Here is a 21,835-nt window from a genome sequence, read left to right as displayed (position 1 = left end):
TGCCTGTTCTTAACTTCTCTCTCTGTCCTCTGTCGTCCACAAACAGCTAAGCAGAAGCAGAAGTCGGTAAGTCTTGATGTTCAGAAGCATAAAAGAGTCTTCTGAGATGTGAACCTTGAAAAGGATAGAAATGTCTCCCTCCTGCACTGACCTTTGACCCCACACGTCCATCCTCCTCACGTCTGTTGTGATTGCTGATCTTTAAGCCAGCCGCTTTAATCTTCATTTCAGGGGGAAAAAGAACATCCCCATCTCTTTAAGTTGATCTAGGGTCTTTAAGAGGGTCTTGAGTATTTAAATATGTGTATTTGTTATCACACATGTTTTTATTTATTATTGAGAACTGAAATTTGCACAGCTGGTGGCGTGTTTGTTACTAGGGTTACACGGAGTACAGAAGGCTGCACCCTCGTGTTAGTCAGTTCCCACAGCATCCCTGGGGAAAGTCAATGACGCCAGCAAACATACAGGAAAAAAGAAAGGAGGAGGTGGTGATGAGCTGCGTATAGTGAGCACGAAAATAGAGAACAGCTCCAGCAGGGAGTAAAATAAATGAAAAACAATCAGAAGCTGTCTGCCTGCTTCTAGTGCTTTACTGAGCTTTTTTTTTATTTTCAGGAGGGAAAAAATAATCACAATTTTTATTTGTTAAAAGATTATTTGTTTCCTATTTGTTTGTACTTAAAATACATTCATGTCAGACTCTTGTGTTGAATCAGGTTCATTTTCTGGTTGACTTTTGGTTCAAAGTCCTGCAGATAAAACACGGTGAAATGATATTTACTGGGTAAAATTGGAATCAGCTTAAAAAGAAATAAGTTTAAGGAGAAAAAAAAAACATTTGAAACCAGTTTTGAACTCGAAAGTACACATTGTAGACTTTAAGAAATTAAAAATTTGAAACATAAAACATTTGAAACAAGTAATATTGTAAATTTGAAAAACTAAGTGTTTATTTAGAACTTTAATAGAAAAGAAAACAACTTTAAACTGTTACCAAATAAATAATAATTATCTATTTGCATTTTCAACTTTTTCTCCCGTTTCTCTCTCTTTGCTTTCAGTTGTTAAAAAAATGTGGAATTTGTTCTTTTTGTAGTTTGCTAAATTTTATTATCTGTCTTTTAAACAACCCAACCAAGACAAGATCAATATATTAAAATGTTACCACAAATAAGAACATAGTCTACCAATGCTAGAAATCTTAGTAACAACAACAAAAATATACTTTTCTCCAGTATTTAAGAAAAAATAAAAATCACATTTGGATTGTTTCACACTCAGCAGTTTGTTAACTGAGGTAAAATGTAGTTTTAGCGATAGGACTTTAGTCAGGGGACATTGATTTGCAGCTCAAAAAACAATAATATTAAAAAAAGTAGATAATAACAATAATAAATAACACTAAAATACAATGAAGTGGGGCAGTTTTGTGTTTTTTTGAGAAAAAACAGCAACAGTAATAATTCACTATAAGTGACACACTAAGTACTCTATCACTTGCTTTTTCAAAGACATGTTTATCTCCTGAATTTAAGTATGAGGAGAGTTTCTTCTAACGTAAACCTCAGAGTTCAAACGGTTTTCTGTTTCACTGTCAGGCCGATGCAAAAGCAAAATAAAATGCAACGTTCAGAAGGTTCTGTGGGTGTGACTGACAGGACATTTTACATAGGAACTGACTGTTGGTCAAAGTTAGCAGCTGATGCTTAGGATTTAGAGAGGAAATCATGACGAAATACAAGGGTATTTGGCAAGTTTTGCACCTCAAGGACGGGGTTAAAGGCCAAGTTATTCCTGGAAGACAGACAAAACAGTAACCTGCACCTCAATCTCATTAAAACTTTTAGACAAATTTGAAATAAAAAAAAAATTTTTTTACCTTAAAATGAATTTGTTAGCAGTGAAACCATGACTTAGTTTTGCCCCTGTAATCAAAAACATGGAACACATGTAAGCATTAATGTCACATGGAGTGCCTGCGCTGGACATATGACGGTTGTACAGAAAGCAGATGTTTTCTCCTTCAAAGTTATTTGGTTTTTTGGGGTCAAGGCTTGAAAGGAGTCTTTCATGTGACATTTAAAAAAATAACAATGTTATGTGCGATAATCAGATAATGGATTTAGTCACCACTAAATTTAGTCAGTGTTAGCTCAGGTATCAATCAGGTCTCCTGATCTGCGACTCCGGCAAGCTGAGCATGTTTTCCTGACTCCGCCGTGACCTTTGCCGTCTGAACCTGCCGTGTTTTCCTGCCCTCTCCGACCAATCTTTCCCCCAACTTTGCTTCTTTTCTTTGAGTGACATCAGAACCATGAGGCGACAGGAGGGGCCATGAAATTGTATTTGTTGTAACATCCAATGAAAAAACTAAAAAAAAAAGCTAACAACATTAAGATTCAAGCAAAGTGCCAAATCTTATTATACCTCATCTCATTACACATCAAAGCTAACTTGAGGCTTTTTGGTTCCCTGTTAACATCTAGTTTCATGGTTCCAAAGCTGTTGTTTCAACCTCTCATGTCATTTGTGATATGGTTAACTTATTCTCACTGTGTTATAACTACTTTGTTTTTCTTTATTTCCAAAGACGGAACACATTCCTCCATACGACGTTGTGCCTTCCATGCGGCCCGTGGTTCTGGTGGGACCATCGCTGAAGGGCTATGAGGTTTGCCCAAACTATCTATCTTCTAATCTATCTTTCTGCGCACTTCCTGATTGACTTTAGCTGTTATCTCCTCTGGCTCTTCTGTTACCAGGTGACCGACATGATGCAAAAAGCTCTTTTTGACTTCTTGAAACACAGGTTTGAGGGAAGGTACGTTTCCTGTGACCTTTACGAGCTCCAATTCATGTTTCCTCCCTCATTCCTCCTCTCTCCGTGTCCACACTGGTATTTATCTGTCCCCTGAGGTTAGCAGAGGGAGTGTGTAACAAGTTTGTTGTGCCTGGAGATGTGTGCTGTTGCTTTAAATAGCCCCCTCTGCATGTCCTTAATAGGCCATAGTGGGTCTTGAAGTGGAGCAAGATTCTCTTTATTCAGTGTTGAGACCTTGAAGTTACACAAGATCAGTTCAGTCCAGCGGCAGCTGCACCTACCATGTTTTAATGAGTCATTTACTCTCTATTATTTTTATTCCAGTTTTTCAACAATTATGTGTATTTCTAAGACAACTTTAAAATGTTTAATCCAAGAATTGATGCTTTTAGAGAAGTAAAGTAGTCTCAGATTGACAGAAAAGATAGTGTTTTCGTAAAATACATCTAAAACAAAAGGCGGGCCTATATGATGCTTTTCTTAAGCCTTTCAGAGTAAACTATATCCATATATATTATGTTATGTTACCTTTGGCACACTAAAGAATGCTTTTTTTTATCAAATATGAGTTATTTTTCGCAGCTAGTTTTCCAACCCGGAAGTAAGACGACTCGATCTCTGAAGCTCCGCCTTTCTCTCCCTGTGGGTGACGCCCACTTCATGACGTCAACCTAGCGCCAAACTCGGCAACAAACAATATCCAAACTTTTGTAAAGATGGATGTGCATATTGTGGTGGTAAAATGAAGTGTTTTAGCCAATCACCATTAGCTCTGCGGAGAAATTGTGTTAGCCTGTGGGGGGGTACTGGAAGCACAGACTCTTCTTGGAAGGGGCTGTTCTCACTTATCTACTTCAGCTTGGGAGAATCCACTCGGTTTCATGGATTAGGAGGGGCTGGTGGAATACTCAGAAATGCATGAATGGATCAAAATACTGCTTTTTTGTGAGGAATTAATGTTATAATACACTTAAAAGTTAAAAAAGTGTTTGCATGATCATCCTGTGATCTATTCTAAAAGTGTTTCCAGTGGTCTTTTTATTATGCTAATGCAAATTTTATCCAAAATCCAAAAATCTGTTTTATTTTCTAGAACATGGTTTCTGCAGATTCATTAGAAATTCCTCTCTGACTTGTGGGCGGAGCAACCCTGCCCTTCTTTCCCCTTCCTGTTACTGAGAGCTCTCTGTTCACATGCTGTACCACTAGCTGACAGCCCCTCAGTGCAACAAAAATGGAAAGCAATGTTGGAATTATCCAGCAATGCAGTTTGAAGCCAGATGCCAGATCGGATAAGATATAAACAAAGACGTACATGGATCTAGTTGGCGCAGGGATCTTTTGGCCAGTCCGGCGTATTTTTTACTTAACAAAACAAAAACAAAAGCATTTTTTTGTCTGCTCCTGATTTACAACAATTTAAATAAAGAAATACTCAAAAAAGACAAATTTTTGCTTAATTTTCTTATCAGAAAAAATCCATCAGAACGTGTTAAAAGCACCGTTTTCATCAGAGTGACTCTTTATTGGGAGTTCAGCTGTCCGTTAGCTTGGATTTCTTCCTTAGTTAGAGATCAGACGGAAGCAGACTCATAACAGCAGGTCAGTTACCGATCAAAGTGGATAAAAATGTTAGATTAAAATTTGAAAGAACACTACAAAGACTCCATTATACTATTTTTTAATTTTAGCGTATTATGTTGTCTGACCATCCAGCTTTATTTGGTGAGGAAACAGTGTTTAAATGTTACCTAAAACTGCTCTCTCTGTGCAAAAGCATGTTTCTGTTTAAAATCCACAAATTTTGTTGTTACTAATTCATACTTTCCATTGCAATTGTCTGTCAAAATCAGCAATAATCATAAAGAATGTGTTTGCAGAACATGTGAGGGGTTGAAAAAAAATCATAAATCGAGTCCATATTTTTCCACTCATACACTTGCTTTTCCTGTCTTTTGTGTCAGAATATCAATCACTCGCGTCACGGCGGACATCTCTCTGGCCAAACGCTCCGTCCTGAATAACCCCAGCAAGCACGCCATCATCGAACGTTCCAACACGCGCTCAAACTTGGGTAAGCCTGTCGTGAATCCACACAACCTGGAAACATCTGGTGTTTTGATTCATAATGTTCTCAAGGAGACCACTTTAAACGCAGGAGGAAGGAAACAATTAAAGAAACCCTTGAAAATGGTAACGATAACTCCTGAAAGGCTCAGAGCTGCATCGGCCGGCCTTGTTGGTTTGGAAATCAAAGGTAGAGCAGAAACGCTCCATAACGCTCAGATGGATTGTATTTCAGATTAGAATGAAAGAGATTCTGGCGTCAAACGGAGGTGACGGGGCTAATCTCTGATATTTATCACCAGAAACATTCATTAACAAGCAGAAGTCTTTGTAAATTTAGACAAAAGAACACAAACATCCTTTTGAAATGTTCATATGGCATAATTGATGTTTAATTTCTGATATTTTAGCCATCAGTAGTTTCTCAACTCACTATTGAGTATGCCAGTCATATCAACTGTTTACAACAATGAAGGAATTTGGTTTTATTCAAAATGTAAAATTTTAAAAAAGGTTTTTCAGGACATAAACATGTGATTCCCCTTTAGTTTCAACTATTTTTAAAAAACTTTTTTCACATTGTTTTGGCTTTATCTTTGCTCTGTTAGTTTTTTGTCCCCACATGTTTATTTTTTGTTGTGAAACCCCATAGTTTTTTTAATTTTTGTGATATTGCATTAAAAAAGTGAAAAAAATTATTACTCAGGGTTGAGTTTTTGTACCATTTGAGGTTGATTGTGGAATTATAGTTAAAAAATTTGTGTTTAGTAAAAGTTGTTAAGTAAAGAACAGATTTAAAGGTAAATTAATGAAGAAAATTTAAAAAATAATAATAAAAAAGTAACTAAAGTAAAAATTAACACGAATACCATCATAAAATGATCAAAAACAATGTTACAAGACTTAAGCTGTAAAATTATGAGAAAATGTTTTAATTTTATGAGAATAAAATTGTAAAAAAAAATAAAAAATGTTTAGAACTTATAAATATAAGCAGAATGGGAAATAAATGGCTGCCATGTTTCTCATTTTGGAGATTGGGTTATAAAAGTCACTCCTTGTCAGAGGTAACATACGAGCCGTCGCTCCTCTTAGAGCTATCAGTTTTCTCCGTATGCCTCATCCCTCTAGTCATGATGTCTTAGGTTTGTGTTCCCTGGAAGACAAAGTGATACATAGTGCAGCCGTGCCTTTAACGGCGTATTAAAGGAGGACGTGCTTTCTCCTCTGGTCTCCTGCGGAATATGAGTTTGTAAAATAGGATAACAAGTCTGTAATAAACGAGGCCTTGTTGAATGTTCAGGTGTTCTAGCTGTGACGGATTGCAGCACTGGCCGTTGCATTTGAAGCCACGCAAAGCCAATGTACTGTTATTTTTAGGTTTTGGTAAAAATTGAATAATCAGTTTAATTTGGAAGGGGTTTAAGGCCCATTTAATCTGAGAGGACACTGACAAACACTTACTTGTTGTTCCTTTAGACTGTGTAATTCTAACCTCTTCTTATTACGATGTCTATTTTAAACTTAATTTGAAAATGTAAAATACGAATGGTATTAATCCAAATGATTGTTTTCCTCTGCAGCTGAAGTCCAGAGTGAGATCGAGCGGATCTTTGAACTGGCCAGGACGTTACAGCTGGTGGTTCTGGATGCCGACACTATAAACCACCCGTCACAGCTGGGAAAGACTTCCCTCGCCCCCATCATCGTCTATGTCAAGATCACCTCTCCAAAGGTGACCACATGACAAATGCACTCGTTCGACGAATGTTCTCTCGTAATAAAGAGCCGTTCAGGCCATACTTCATGCTTGCATTTATCTCGGTTTTGTTTTGGAAACCATTCGTCTTTGTCTTGCTTGACTTCGGAATTCGGCACGTCACACGCCGCAGGATCCAAAAAGGTGGCTGATTCATCGCTCTGACCTTTAGAAAGTGTAAAACAGGCTCATGAGTCAGAGATCGATAAAGAACAGAGCAACAGGGAAAATGCAGGAAAGGCACGGCGGAACAGACGCAGGCTGTAAATCAGAGCGGCAGCAGACTGAATCTTTTCTCACAGCGAGATCAAAGAAATGATCTGTTTTTGTCTGTCCTCTCAGCTGCACCCCGCTGACTGTTAATATGTACTCCAAGGGGATAATGACAGGGTTTAAGATGAATATGTCATCCTTATCAGTGTTGGAGTTAATGTCAGAGATATTTGCTAAAAATATCTAGTAGTTTGTGTGATTTAATATTATTACTGCTGGAGAATTAAGTGGCAGAGGAACCTCTTCAATCACATAAACGGCTACATTATAAACTGGAACCTGATTGATGAAGCAGCAAACATAAAAGTCCCACTATGGATGCAACTAAAAATGTTCCATCATGCTCCTGATAGATTATATACACTGATAAAGATGTGGATTCAGATCTGTTCAAGTTCAGGTTCAAATCCGATGGAAGGACATTTTTCACAGCAAACATGAATTGTAGGACTGTTTTTGAACTTTTTCAGAGATCCTTCTCCGTCTTTATCCAATGCCAGACCTCTGCTTGCTCATGGGCGGCCTGGAGTTGGTTCCATTACTGCTTTAGGAGGGCAAATGATTAAACGTTATAATCCGTATGATACAAACCTTAACAACCTGAGACTTTGATTCTCATATTCCATCAAAATTTAACTACATTTAAATAAAACAGTCTCCGACAACGGAGAACTAGGGCCTCCATAAAAATGAAAAATAACGGTCATAAAATAATAAAAAAATAAATTGTAATTTTACGAGAATAAAGTCGTAAATTTCTGTGGAAAAAAGTCATAATTTTACAGGGAAAAGCCATGCTTTATTCAAAATATAGTTGGTTGTGTCAGCCTCCATCCACAGTCCTTTTCTGAGGAGGCCTATATTTTTTTTCAATGTTCTTATACTTAAAATAATACAATCTAAACTCACTAACAGACTTACTATTTTCTTTTTGTGTGAAAGAATTTAAACCTTACAATATGAAAGTCTCTCATGCAGACACACCCTATTGTTTCTTTTTTTGTTGTTTATACAATATTTTCTTAATAAACTGACTTTTGCCTAATAAATTTATGGCTTTAATCTGCTAAATTCTCAATTTATGACTTTGAAGTTATTTGAAAGTTTTGACTCGTTTTACTGTTTTTTCCATAATTTTACAACTTTTTTCTTGTAAATTGTTATCAGTCAGGGTATTGATTAATCTGTTGTGGTTTTTAAAACATGTTTGAAAGACCTTAAATAAATAAACTGAGCTAAATGTCATAAAATGACTCCAACTAATCTAATCAGAAATTGAAATAAAATTCACAATGGTAGGGGTTTTTTTTGTTGGCTTTTTTTGTTGGATCTGCTCAACATGGCGTGAAGTCCCACAGAACCTGTTTGTTTTACCTTTATGACTTTCAGAAATTGTTTATACAAAGTACAAAAATGTTGATTTCGTTTTTGTTTATGGCAGTCTTGACCCCTGTCTCCTCCTGTCCTCATTTGCCGTAGGTCCTGCAGCGGTTAATCAAGTCCCGAGGCAAGTCTCAGGCCAAACACCTCAACGTCCAGATGGTGGCCGCTGATAAGCTGGCCCAGTGCCCTGCTGTGAGTCTCCTAACCGGACCCCTGACTTTTGCCCTATTTAGAATTTAAAAAAAGAAGACCTGCAGGGTTTCTTTGATTTGTTCAGGTCAACTGGAGACACTTTGATCAATCAGCTCCTCAAAGTGTTCTTCTTCCAGGGAAAAACGTTTTTGCACGGTTAAAGCCTTAAATTTTGCGTAAAAGTCCAATTGTTCTCATTTAGAGCCTTAGTCTTTTTAAAATCATTTTTTTTCTACTTTCTCTTGAGGTCAAAGCTTCAGAATTCCAGACAGTTCTATTTTCATTCTTCTGTAATCCGATTAATTAACATTTTAGAAAACGAAGTGAGCACCCTCAGGATGGGAAAAGTTCAAGCTTAATTTAAGCCAATTTCTTGAGGGAATTACCATTTAAAGTTTCCTGAAAATTAATAGCTAGCGGTGTTTTATTAACTCTGCGGGCCGTTCGTTTAAATATAGCTCTGACATTTTGTGTATGCATCAGAAAGATCATTGTAGGCCTCTTTTGCAGCTTAAAACTGAGTTTTTTGGGGGGGATTTTTCTCCTTTTCTTTAAACGATCTCGCTCTTCCAGGAGATGTTTGACATCATCCTGGACGAGAACCAGCTGGAGGATGCCTGCGAGCACATGGCAGATTACCTGGAGGCGTACTGGAAGAGCACACATCCCACCAGCAGCAGCAGTAACAGCCCGCCCGATCCACAGCTAACAAAGCAGCCCACCGCCGCACTGCCCTCCAGCCAGGCCCCCAACTCCGGAGTGCAGGTACAGGTGTGTGCACAAAGGGAATTCTGGGAAACCAGTGATAGTGCTATTTTATCGTATATTTTCCAAGTACTAAAAGTCCAGAGTAATGAATATCTTCATCCAAATGCTTAAACTGTTACTATTTTTTTTATGACAGAAGGAATAATTACACAGAAACGCATAGAATTAAATGACAACATAAATAAAAAGAAATAAGTCTAAAGGAAAAAATAATTAAAAAAATACACATTTATACTCACAAGTTGGTACTAGAGGAGATCGATTGGTTTATTTCAAGCAATTTTCAGCAATAAAGACAAAAGAATACATAGATATATTAAAACAGGTTAATTTATGATTTGATTAGAAAATAAATGAAAGAAAATAATCCTGTCTTCTTGACATTATAGTTGCTCCAAATCGTAAAGATTCAAGCCCCTAGCATAAGAAAGGCCTTTCTTTAGAAAGACCTTCTAGAGTGGAAGTCAAAAACGGTCCTGTTTAGTATATAAATGTTCATGAATGGCAGAGTAATACAAAGCAGTTAAATACCCACTCTGATGAACATCGTGGATTTTTTTCTGATGATGGAGGACATATATAAAGAAAATGAAGCTCCAAATTGCATTCCAGAGTATTTGTTTATTCTAATTGTTGTGAATCTGTTCAATAAATAACTTATATGTGTTGTAAAAAATAAGCTGGGTGGGCCTAAAAACTCCCGCTAACAACGATGGGGTTGCGCCGCTCTGACGGTCCTGCCCACAACTCGGAGGCAAATTTCGAAGGAACTATTGCCGCTCTGCAGAAACTACGTCCTAGACGACTTTTTGATTTGGTCTAAAAACGGCATAATCATAGTCATGAAAAAAATGTGTTTATTTATCATTTTGTCTACCTTTGTGATATTCACCCTATGATAAAACATTTTAGTGTAAAAGTGTGTTTAAAACTTGTACCTCTGCCCTCCCCTGCACTCAAAACGGGAAATGTAAGACTGTAGAGGAAGACAATGCTGAGAATGATGAAGAGCAGGAATGAGCTTGTATTTGCTAGTTTGGTAAGTGTGTGTTGAAGGGTGAAGCTCTGCATGCCTCCAAGACCAAACTCGAGTCTTCTTTGGGTCTGATTTACCTCTGTGTGTGTCTGTGTGTGACTTTATAGGAAAATGAGTTTTTGAGTGTGCGGTGATTTCGTTTGTTGGTTTTTGTTGGTTTCTTTCCGTTTGCTGACGGTTGTGTTGTCGCTCCAGAGCAACAGCACGGAGCAGAAAGGAGACAGAGCGCCAGCTGAGAGGAAGAGCTCCAAGGAAGACTATCAGCACCATCATCACCACCACCACCATCATCATCACCACCAGCAGAGTCAGGAGCAGGCGGATGCAGACGTGGAGGCAGACGGGGAGGGAAACGAGGAGGAGGAGGAGGAGGCGGAAGAAGAAGAGGAGGAAGACAGGCCCCTCAGGACAGAGTCTTCCAAAAGAGCCCAGCACATCCACCACAGGTCGTCTTCCTCCAGAACTGAGCAACACAACCATCATCATCATCACCACCACAGCGGCAGGGCCCGGGGCCTCTCTCGGCAGGAAACGTTGGACTCAGAGACTCCTGACAGCCGCAAAAGCAAAAACTCGGCTCACAATGAGCCACGGGTGCAGCCGCACCACCGGGACGAGGAAGAGGAGGAGGACGATGTGGACGTTGGGGAAGGCCACCCCCAGAGGCAACAGCGTTATGAGCCGTTGCCCAGTCGGGACCACAACCACCATCACCACCACCACCACCACCGCAGCGGGGCAGAGGAAGGCGGCCATGGCACGGGACAGCAGCGCTCCAAAGAGCGCGAGCAGGACCACAACGAACGCAACAAGCAGCGCTCCCACCACCACCACCGGCCGACACGCGACCACCACCACTACTATGACCGCGGCAGGGAGAAGGACTGAGCGGTGGCCCCCCTCAAAAAGGGGCGAGGCGGGGGAGTGGTCCAGACCAAACTCTGTTCTGTTCTTCCTTTGTTCTGCTATCCCCTTAAGCGGCACAACGCCCTATTTATGTCCACGTCTTTGTAAAAGCTGCTGTTTGCAGGATTTTGACCATGAAAATATAAACATACATGTGTGTATCTATGCATAGACTTTGTTTATGCCTGGATATGCGTGAATATTCTCAAATATGCATTCTTTGAACCTGTGTTTGATAAAGCATGACAGAAAAGCAGATTTTTTTCTGTTGTGAGCTGTGCTTTCTGTGATTAGCATAAACAATTTTGATCATTTTTATCGATATTCTTTGTTTTTGCTCGCTACCACTTGAATTTTTTCCCCCCTTTAGACTACTGCAATGGTTTATCCGCTGACCTAGTTTGTATTCAGAGATTAGTTTGGCAATTTGGGAAATTCACTCGCTCCGATTTTACACGGTTTACGAAACTGAACCTAAGTTGTGCTGAAGAGACATATGGGCTACTTTATTTTGAAAGGGTCTGCAGCATGTTTTTGGCTTTTTCTGAATTATTTTTTTACCCGAAAAAGGAATATAAATAAACCGTGTCCATCAAAACAATTGTAAATCACAAATTGCACCTTTAAAAGAACTCATTTTCAAGCCGTGTCACACAGCCACTAAGTACATTTTGTCATGTTGTGCCTTTTCCACATGCGGAACACATGCGTGATATACGTAATAAGTGTTTATTGCGTTTGTCCGTCAAGGGTTTCAACCAACAGGTCTTTATGTGAATTCGGTTTTAAGCTGTTCAGCAGTTTATGCGTATTTTATGTAGTTTTTTACACAATTACTGCTTAAATCTTTACACAATTGTGTGTGATTTTTGCAAGATGCATAAGAAAGTTTGCGGCTTTCCACGACCTTTCCACTTAAGTCTAACTGATTTTTCTGCAAGTATAAATTTTACATCACGTTAGAATTACGTAACACATGAGTTTTGGGCCAGAAATGGCTCTTACAATGATTTACGTGTTCTTTGCCGGATGTATTCGTACTTCTTCCATGGTTTCAACGTGGTTCACGTGTGATATATCTGAGAAAATTTTACGTGAAGTCCACAACTTTTCTCACCTTTTCCTCGTATATTTGTGTATGACCAATTTTCATTGTGGCTGTGTGACACAGCCTTTCAATCAAAGTTCAAGAATCTCCATGTATTTGGAGCAGGACTTTAGTTCCAGGGTTGCTGATGCAGTAACTAGATTGAGACTGGTGTCCTGTTTGAATAATAAATGTGACGGAAAGCTGTGCTAAGACCAGAAAAAAAAAAAAAAAAACTCCCGCTGATATTAGATTGTATTTCTTTACTGCATTATAAATCTACTCTACAGATGATCACATTATAATTGGAAAGCTTAGCTGCATGTGAGCAGCTGCTGACTGTAGCCTCATAGATTACAACCGTTTAAGATGTCTCATCCCAGCAGAAAAGTGGTCTTCCCAAGTTGTCAGACTACTCCTTTAATTTCTTTTTTCTTCTTTAGTTTCCCAGGATTCAAACTTTAGTTTTCAAAGGCCTCTTTTGGGACCTTAGTCTTGCCTTACAAGACGCTCAAGTTCAAAGCAAAATTCTCTGTCTGACATGCCGAAACTGCCCTTTAAAGTGGATCCAAAAACCCTTTTTCTAGCATCGTTACACCCTTTATTCTTACTGATTAACACTGGTTTTCAAGTGAAAGTGGTTTGATATGATTCTCCACTCTCTGTAGGTCTGTCTGCAGAACTGCACTGCGGCTCTCCTCTTACCAATCCCCTTTTTTAATGAATGTTTCATTTCCACTTGATTCCCTCTCTTCTTCTCTGTTCAAAGAACGTTATGAATGATTTTTTTTTTTTACATTAAAAGATAAATTTACAGAATAAGCTTTAAAATGATTAAATTTTTTACCACTTGAACATGTTTCATTCAAGCTTTCTGCCATCTCCCTCCTCCACTGACTAACACACAGGATCTATTTATAGCACATCAGTGGGTTTGGGATATTCTGAGAGCTTTGATTGATTTTGTCTCTATCATCACCACCATCATCATCACCACCACCTGCAGAGCCAGGAGCAGGTGGACGCAGACACTAAAAAAACCTAAACCATGCCTGGTTCTGCTTAGGTTACCGTACACACCGACCCGACAGTTTTTTGTTTTGTTATATGCCCCAAAAGTGTCATTCCAAACCCCCCATTTCTATGCTACATTTGTAGCGCTACGGATTTTTAACAGTGTACATGTGTATGTACATAAAGTTACATAAAGAATAAAGTTGGCAACAAAATAAACCTGATGACACAGTCGTCGGATGTGTGCTTTGTCAGAACGCCCAGAAACAGGCGGGATGCAGCTTCTATAAATAGTCACCAGAAGCTGCTGAAAAATTGAGGTAGACCCGCCCGCCCGCCGCCTGAGTCGTCATGACAACACTGAGATGAATGGCAATACCGGGAGATGCGTCTAAAATGGGAAGAGGAGTCTTCACACACACACACACAAATGGGCTTCACGAGAAGGCACTGCCAAAGAAGAGAAAAATGGAAAAGAAATCAAGACATCAAGAAAGGCTGACTGATTTGGTCAGTCATGTGCTCCTTTAACCCTTGCGCTATCTTAGATGACCCCACCCTTACTTTGACGTGTTCTACCTACCATGACAAAGGTGGATAAAGGTGGAAAGATTTCATGTAATCCATGGACACCAGTGAAGATCACAAATCATTGAAGAAAAAAGGTTCAGAGCACTGTCTAGTGGGTCTAGATGACCCAACTCCCAACGTTAAAGTGCCTGGGATAGCAGAAGTGATAATAAGAGCGCCATTGATGCACGGTGGCACAGTGGTTAGCGCTCTTGCCTCACAGCAAGAAGTCCCGGGTGGGGGACCTGAAACAGAACATCAATGGGGGACCTTTGTGTGTGGAGTTTGCATGTTCTCCCCGTGCATGCGTTGGTTCTCTCCGGGGACTCTGGCTTCCTCCCACCGTCCAAAAACATACTTCATAGGTTAATTGGTCACTCCAAATTGTCCATAGGTGTGAGTGTGCATGGGTGTGTGATATGTGTGACCCTGTGACAGACTGGTGACCTGGTGACTGGTGTCCCCTCCCTTCGCCCATTTGTGGCCGGGATAGGCTCCAGCAGCCCTGTGACCCCGAAAAGGGATAAAAGGGAAGAAGATGAATGAATGTGCTCCTATAAGCCATGTGTTACGCCTATATTCTCACGGAGAAACTCACTACACATCTTAAACATTAGTGGAGAACAGCTGACTGAACAGATCTTAACACCATTAGTTCATCTTTATGAGCTAATGGTGTCAGTTAAATGTTTTAAGATCTGTTTAGTCAGCTATTGGCTATGAGTGTTGATTGGTGTTTTCCACTCAATTGGTAACATCTGCAAGGTCATCGCTATTTTTTAAATATTTTAACAAAGCTTTAATTTTGAAAATTGGAGGAAATGTTTTTCAATTATTTAGTCCAGAGCGTTCCAAAAATAGGTTTTATGTTGTTCATATTTGGATGAAAAATCACTTTTGCATTAACAAGTAATAACTGACAGCAGATTTTTTTCTAGATTCTATTGGTAAATACACTGAAAATGTGGAAAATGAATTCATGTTGACTGATGGCAACAATATTAAGAACTAGAAAGTAATGTATAATATGCATAAGGTGCTTCTAAATGATACAAAAAAGGCATTTACAGCTCAAGATTTCAATAACACATGCTTTTATTGTGAAAAAACGTGACTTCCTCCTGGATACTGCAGTGGTTCAGGCAGATGCATCACTCGACTAATTAATTACCCCTCCCTCTCGTCTCCTGTGCTGCTAAAGATGCTAAATTGTTAATACCTCTCATGACCTCTTTCTGCTCACTACTTCCTGATCCGGAGAATCCACCGTCACCATGGCAGCAGTGTCGTCACTGTTGTTATGGCGACACAAGCATTGCTGCATTTTCCAGCCCCCATTCATTCTCCTTGCCTCTGTGTGTTTTTTAAAAGCTCATCCCTACATGGGCCGCAGATGTTAAGAGGCAGATCCTGTAAACAGCAGAGAGCTCTTTGTCAGTGCCAGCACGTCAAAGCACGCCGCGCCGTTGCAATATAAACACGTTTGTTCCCAAAAGCACACGCCTGCGGTCAGCTTTTCAGAAACTTGGCAATAAAAAACCCAATAGTGTCCCTGTCTGCCCTGCACTGGAGCGGGACGGAGGCGTCTGTCTGATCCCAGCTCAACTCCGGACTGAACCTCTGGAGGAGACGCAGCTGCTCGCATGACAAACCCGCTCCCAGCATGCCCTCTGCGCCGATGTGAGGCTCCTGAGATAGGCAGAGACAGGATTCAGGGGAGTCCCTCTAGTGTGTGTGGAGTTAAGAACCTGAGGGGAAGAAAAAGCATCTCACCTGTTGCTGCAGTGTGAGGCAGGGGAATGAACTCAAGGCCCAGGCGACCTGCTCCTCGTTCTCAGCCAGAGTCACGGTGCAGGTGCTGTACACCAAAACCCCGCCTTTCTTCAACAACCGCACCGCCTGCAGCAGATTAGGAAGTTTAGCTTTATTCTTTAGCTAAAAACACAGCCAGACAGAAAAACTGAAAAACCAAACAAAAACCTCAGAAACCCCCCCAAAACATTTTTTGTTTGGTTTTACCTTATAGAACGACTCCCATGAAAATCGTGTTTTTGGTGGTTTTAACATGTTTTTGTGGCATTTTCTGACACGCACACACGCGCGCGCGCACACACACACACACACACACACACACATATATATATATATATATCAGCTTAAAATTGTATTTCTGAGTTTTTCTTTTTTTTCAAATTGATGTAAATCAGGAGTAAGAATGCAGTTTGAATTGGAGCTTATTTGTGACGAACAGAATACACTGGACAGGCCAATCAGCTCCTGTCCTTGGCCGTGGACCTCATCCCTGGCTTGTCTCGCGCCCCCAGCCTTCCCCCAGTTCCTCCTGGATGAAGCCCATTTGCTACAATATTCAAACATGTAGTTGTAGAGTTAGATAAGCTAATTCTTCTCAAAGGGTTCTGGTACATCGTCTGTCCATCCCTGAGGTTACTTCTTTCCGGAAAAGGAGCTTTTCCTTACTGAGATGCCCTGGTTAGTTTAGTCTCTTTAGTTTAGTTTAGCAATCAGCTATTGTATTTTAGGACTGATTGGATGTTTTGTACAACCAGTGAAGCCCTACATTAATAAAAATGAATTGAACTGAAAGCTGAAAAACCAAGACGGAACATTATAACTTTATAAGTAAGTAAATTATTTTGCATTTTTCCACACAGTGCAATCGTGGCTCAAGACTTATCGTCTACAGAGGCTGAGGAAACTCCAAAATATGTTAGTATTTAGGTCCCACATTGAAATGAATTAGCTGCTCATTTAATTATCAATAAATCAAACTTTCAGCAAAATACTCATATTTTACTTGAACATCAGAAACATAACAGAAAACCAATTATTTTATTACCCTAGTTTTTTCTAAATTAAGTTTTTGATGGTTTAAGGCTTTTTTTTGTTTGTTTTCGTAAGAATCTTCTGACAAACTTTAGGTCTTTTCTTTTTTTTTTTCTTACTTAGACCACACGTAGAAAGCTATACAGTCAAGAAAAACAGGCTTTAAAACAAAAGCGTTCACGAGTATACATAAATGAGCAAATAGCTACATATAGATCCACCTGATCACTGAGGTATAACGTCTCCCCATTCTCTTCATAATTGATGGAGTGAGAATACCTGCATGATCCAGAGCAGGTAAACTGCCCTACAAGGTGGTGTTTGATCCAATCTGACATTTTTAATGATTTATAATTGTGATTTTGTACTTTTTTTTGTGAATCCCATTGCGCCCTGGACGATGACCCACAATGCTCTTGCCTAAATCTGCCAGTGTTTCATGTTTCTGTCTTATTTCAAAGTATAAACTCTCACAGATGATCTATAGCGCCTCATCTGGCCGCTGAGGGTAAATCCTCCTAAAACACGTAATTAAAGCTCTTACAATCCACTGGAGGGCGACAGTGAGCCTTTAATATTTGGCAAAGAAACAAACTAAAAAATGATGCCAGTTAAGTACATTTAGAAAAAGATCTAAAATATTTGCTACAGTTGAACAGATTCGTTTGTTCAGCTTTACCTATATACTTAATGGTATATATAATATTGTAAAACATTTAAACATTTAGACTCCTGTTATCACTTTTTTATGGATAGGATATAAAAAAGCAGCTTAAAGGTTCAAACGTACCACTAAATTGATACCAAATCACTAATAATGAGGAGTAAAAACACAAATTCATTAATAGATTTAAATTATTTCCTAGAATATTATATGTGATCACTTGAAGAAAAGTCTAACTCTCATTTGTTGCTTTTGTCAATGATATAAATGTATTTTTCTGCAGTTAAATTAATATAAAACTTTCAGCTAAACTTTAGTCAAACAAGTCGATTGCTAAAATATGATTAATAAAACCAAAGGCAGAGCTCCAGAAATAATCAGTAAAATGCTGCCATCTATTGGGCAAAACGAGTTCCTGTTAGTGCAACAAATGGTTAAAACAGATAGCAGCTGAGATAGAGGATATTCTTAAATAAGTAGAAAAAAAAACCCACAGCATGAAACAGCTTGCGCTGGAGAGGCGGATAGGAGCAGATTTCCTTGAGGCTCCAGGTGCTGGCCATGGTGGGTCTTTGTCCTAGGCCGCTGCAGGGGGCGTCCAGCAGAACCCGGTCAAAACTCTCAGGGGGGAACGGCGGCCCTGAAGCAGGAACGATTGTGAAGCGCACACAGTCTCAAACGGGAGGACAGGCGGTGAAGCGGCGTACCTTGTGTTTGCTGTGTGAGGTCACTGCTCACAGCCTGAATGCCATTGAAGCAGTAAGCTTTAATACTCTGCAGCTGCAGCGTTTCTGCATTCTGACGAATGCGGGCAATCTTGTTCCGGATTCGGTCCAAGGCCACCACCTCCCCCTGTGCAGAAGATCAACTTTAACAAGGCAGTTTACTCCCTACAAGGACAGTTGTAGAGGGTCCACTTATAATGAAATATACATCTTAATACTACAAATATTTTCTAAAACGTTTTTAAAGCATTCACAATAATTAATAGAGAATGCACTGTTACAAAAAGGCAATACATTTGTAAAAATACTAGAAAATACTTGCATAATAATTCATTTTTAAGTGGATTATTTCAATTTTACACAATTTGAAAGCCTATTTATAATGAATGATGCTGCTTTTGTAAGGTACATACATTAGTGGGATGTTGCATCAATGAAAAAAAAAAAAAAGGATTATCCCCAAACCATGTCGCTTCCACCCTGATGCTTCTCAGTGGGTATGATATTCTTGTCACCTGACCACATGACCTTCTCCCAATCCTCCTCTTGTGGTCTCTGGAGAACTTAAGAAGAATCTGGACATGAGCTGGCTTAAGCAGGAAGACCTTTGGAGATCCGCAGGATTTGAATCCATGACAATGTTGTATGTTACTATAGTAACCTTTGGTACTGTGGTCCCAGCTCTCTTCAGGTCATTGGCTAGTTCCCTGTGTAGTTCTGGGCTGTTTCCTCACCAATCTCAGGAACATTTGTTCCACCAGGTAAGATCTTCCATAGAGTTGTTTTCTGCTTGTTAATTGTAGATTGGTTCATCCCTGTCTTGTTCAGGTCTACAATCTTGGCCGCAGTGTCCTTTTTGGTCTTGGTCATGGTGGAGAGAATGCAGTCTGACTGTTTAAAGGTGTGGACAGGCGTCTTTTATACGGATAACTAATTCAAACGGGTGCCTTTAACACTGGTAATGAATGAGAGATGGAGGAGCTTCTTAAAGAATAAGTAACAGGTTTTGCTCGTTTGTGTTTTTTGCACCATTATACAAAAAATACATTTAACAAATCACAACATGTGATTTCCTGTATTTTTTTTTCTGTTACTAAGGGTGAAGTTTATCTATGATGAACATCACAGACCTCCCTCATTTTTTTAGGTGGGACAACTTGCAGAATTTGTGACTGACCAATATACTTTTTATTGTCCCACTGGAAACTAAACTCTATCAAAAGAGCTCATTTAGATTATCATCCAAATTAGATGCGTTATCATCCAAATTACTTTCAAGAAGAAGAAAAATACACACCTGATCACCCATGAGGGCAGCGATGTGGCAGGTTTTCCCTCCAGGAGCAGCACACATATCCAGGATTCGCTCTCCGGGTCGAGGTCCGAGCACATGTCCCACAACCACAGAGGGGAAGTTCTGCAAAAAAAAAACATAAACACAACACGTAAAGGTTGATAAATAAGTCATGTTAAATAAAATCACCTTTCTGTTTAATGGCTGCCATCATGAAAGAGGAAATACCTGCAGGAACGCCAGGCTGGGCAGAACCCCATCAAAGGAGGGACTTCTGTATAGAGGCTCCACCATACGAACTCCTACACCTCTGAAGCACATGGTCACCATTACAGTAAAAAGATACTAAGAACTAGATAAAATGTTATTGATCTCTGACTTTTCTGATGAAACCCTCTTAAACTCACAGGACAAAAGAAACTCAGTTGGTTAAAAGGAAACAAAAAAAGAGGCTTAAAACCTGGGATGTTCATCTGTGCAGAAAATACTTGAGCGATCCATTTCTGCAACTCCATTTCCCACAAACACCTTGTTCCCCTGGAAGCTCAGAGCTCCTCGGGTACACCTGCCCTCCAGATCGGAGAAGACGGACACAACATCTCCCACCTTCATGTCTGAGGACACAATCAAAACGAATTTCATAGTGTATAACAAGTTTGAGGATGTGTTTAAGTTCAAATCATACATTTGGGGCTGGCGACGATCCCTGGGGCGAAGACGTGGGCTCCTCTGAGTACGGCATTGCCACACTGAGCCCCCACCACCACCTCTGAGCTGAGCTGCTCCACACGCCTGAGACCAAATGCATGGACATCACTGACAGCAAACAGCTTCCCCCGAACGCGCCGGGATTCCTCACATACCTTGGGCCGTCAACAGGAAGAAGCAGAACATCTGGGACTTGTGGATGTGAAAGAATCTGAACGGACGCTGATGAGTCGCTCGACGTTTGCTTCAACAAGAACAACAACATCCGTGACTTCACCGAATGTGTTCACGGCTAACCCAGCACCGCAGGGCTGAGCTTTACCTGGCTCAGCTCCTCTTGCAGCTTGGATCGGATCTCCTCCAGCGGAGCCAGATGGGTGCTGGCTCGAACACAGGTGTGTAAAGGTGGGTGAGACAGACATAGGAGCAAATTCTGGAAGCGATGCTCTACCTCTTGGTGGCCTACAGCTGTCAGGATCTGAAAACAACACAGACAAGATCGCATTTACCAACAAAATGACACAGCGACACAATTCTTTGTATTTCTCTCAACTATAAAAATAAACTAAACGTAATGGATTATAATAACTTCATGGAAACTGAACTTTATGGAGTGTTTTAAGTAAAATCTTTTAAGGTGGAGACATGAATCTAAACTATATTTTTGAACATATATAAAAATGAAGAGAAATTATTAAAAAGCTGTGTGGATATTTCCCCTTTTCTGAAACAGTGCTTTAGTCAAACTAATCCTTACCTCCTTGTTTAAAAATACACTTTTAAGATGCTCCGCCACCTCAGGCTTCAGACATATTCTTGGAAAAATAGACATATTTTGTGGGAAGAGCAAGACCTCTGTCTGAAAAATACAAAACAAAATAGAAAGAAGATAGCTGTGAAATACAGAAAACAAGGTAAGATTAAACAATATTATTTTATCTTATTTTTTTTGTCTAATCGAATTACGTTCTGTACATTTCTTAGTTTAGTGCACTGTTTTTTATTTTGTTCTGTTTCGTAGAACAAATCGTGTTTGTTCTTGTTGTAATAGAGATATGACACAAACGACTGACTGTCGCGTTCGTGACAAAAACACGTAACTCTTTATAATTATTGTTACGTCGACAAGACATTTAAAGATGCAACTAAAAAAACGTTAGAGGAATTTTTTCTCTTCTGCTACTGACCGCATGACACCAGGGATTCGGTTGTTGTCGTTTTTTTGAAACATCTGCTTCCGTATACGTCACAAGACTGGTCACGTGGTATGTGAACATTTTCCTTTTTTTGGACGACTAAAAGTAACAGATTTTTCAATACAAAAATAAATAAATAAATACATTTTATAAATATTTATAGTATTAATTTCAAAATGTAAAGAATATAGAATACCTTTTAAAAATAAACATATAAAGACTTATGTTTACTGCAAATAAGATTATGTAGATTTTGAAATCATTTTCATGTATTGTATTTTAAATGAACATAAATCTAAAATGTAAAACATATAGTCATTGCAGGTGAAAAAAACACAATACACTTAGCTTTATAGATTTTAATGACAATTTTTCCCCATTTGTTTCTCTGTCCTTAATGCAAACACACAGTTTAATCAACTTGACTTTATATTAAATTGTAAAATATGGAATACATGTTTACTCATAAATATTACACACAAATATACACATACATAATAATCATATCTTGCTGAAAAGTTTAAC

At 39.3% G+C, this 21,835-nt stretch overlaps 2 protein-coding genes across 12 annotated transcripts in view; one reads left to right on the top strand and one right to left on the bottom strand.

Annotated features, from left to right (window-relative positions):
- Nucleotides 1–13,543, top strand: part of cacnb2a (calcium channel, voltage-dependent, beta 2a) — a 59,589-nt gene extending 46,046 nt beyond the window's left edge. For 4 of the 11 annotated variants that reach the window (XM_078938195.1, XM_078938200.1, XM_078938201.1 and 1 more), the window contains 8 exons: nucleotides 47–66; nucleotides 2,594–2,674; nucleotides 2,766–2,824; nucleotides 4,789–4,898; nucleotides 6,475–6,626; nucleotides 8,403–8,498; nucleotides 9,072–9,263; nucleotides 10,498–11,522. In XM_078938195.1, the coding sequence (XP_078794321.1) occupies nucleotides 47–66; nucleotides 2,594–2,674; nucleotides 2,766–2,824; nucleotides 4,789–4,898; nucleotides 6,475–6,626; nucleotides 8,403–8,498; nucleotides 9,072–9,263; nucleotides 10,498–11,190 (1,403 nt within the window). In that variant the 3' untranslated portion in view covers nucleotides 11,191–11,522. Of the gene's footprint in view, nucleotides 1–46; nucleotides 67–2,593; nucleotides 2,675–2,765; nucleotides 2,825–4,788; nucleotides 4,899–6,474; nucleotides 6,627–8,402; nucleotides 8,499–9,071; nucleotides 9,270–10,497 lie in introns of all 11 variants that reach the window. The other 7 variants (XM_078938194.1, XM_078938199.1, XM_078938197.1 and 4 more) reach the window with 3 other exon arrangements.
- Nucleotides 13,544–14,956: 1,413 nt separating this feature from the next.
- On the bottom strand, nucleotides 14,957–21,446 carry nsun6 (NOP2/Sun RNA methyltransferase 6). The gene is made up of 12 exons (XM_004081124.5): nucleotides 21,302–21,446; nucleotides 20,872–20,973; nucleotides 20,437–20,592; nucleotides 20,270–20,358; nucleotides 20,092–20,198; nucleotides 19,867–20,020; nucleotides 19,635–19,716; nucleotides 19,410–19,529; nucleotides 18,095–18,239; nucleotides 17,882–18,027; nucleotides 15,653–15,778; nucleotides 14,957–15,568 (listed from the first exon to the last, which is right to left on the bottom strand). The coding sequence occupies exons 1-12, from the start codon at nucleotides 21,389–21,391 to the stop codon at nucleotides 15,389–15,391; spliced, it is 1,497 nt and encodes a 498-aa protein (XP_004081172.4). The 5' UTR covers nucleotides 21,392–21,446; the 3' UTR covers nucleotides 14,957–15,388.
- Nucleotides 21,447–21,835: the final 389 nt, after the last annotated feature.

This window comes from Oryzias latipes, chromosome 20, assembly GCF_053564925.1.
Source record: "Oryzias latipes strain Hd-rR chromosome 20, Olatipes_Hd-rR_3.1".
Classification (NCBI taxonomy): Eukaryota; Metazoa; Chordata; class Actinopteri; order Beloniformes; family Adrianichthyidae; genus Oryzias; species Oryzias latipes.
This window is presented reverse-complemented; position numbering and strand designations above follow the sequence as displayed.

Bases quoted from the DNA above. Each gene is read 5' to 3' on its own strand.
- nsun6 (XM_004081124.5), bottom strand. From the start codon at position 21,391: ATGTTCACATACCACGTGACCAGTCTTGTGACGTATACGGAAGCAGAT. The intron at 20,199-20,269 runs GTATGTGAGGAA...ATTTGGTCTCAG, and splicing joins CTTCCTGTTGACGGCCCAAG to GCGTGTGGAGCAGCTCAGCT. The intron at 18,240-19,409 runs GTGTGTATTTTT...TCTTCTGCACAG, and splicing joins CTGCCCTCATGGGTGATCAG to GGGGAGGTGGTGGCCTTGGA.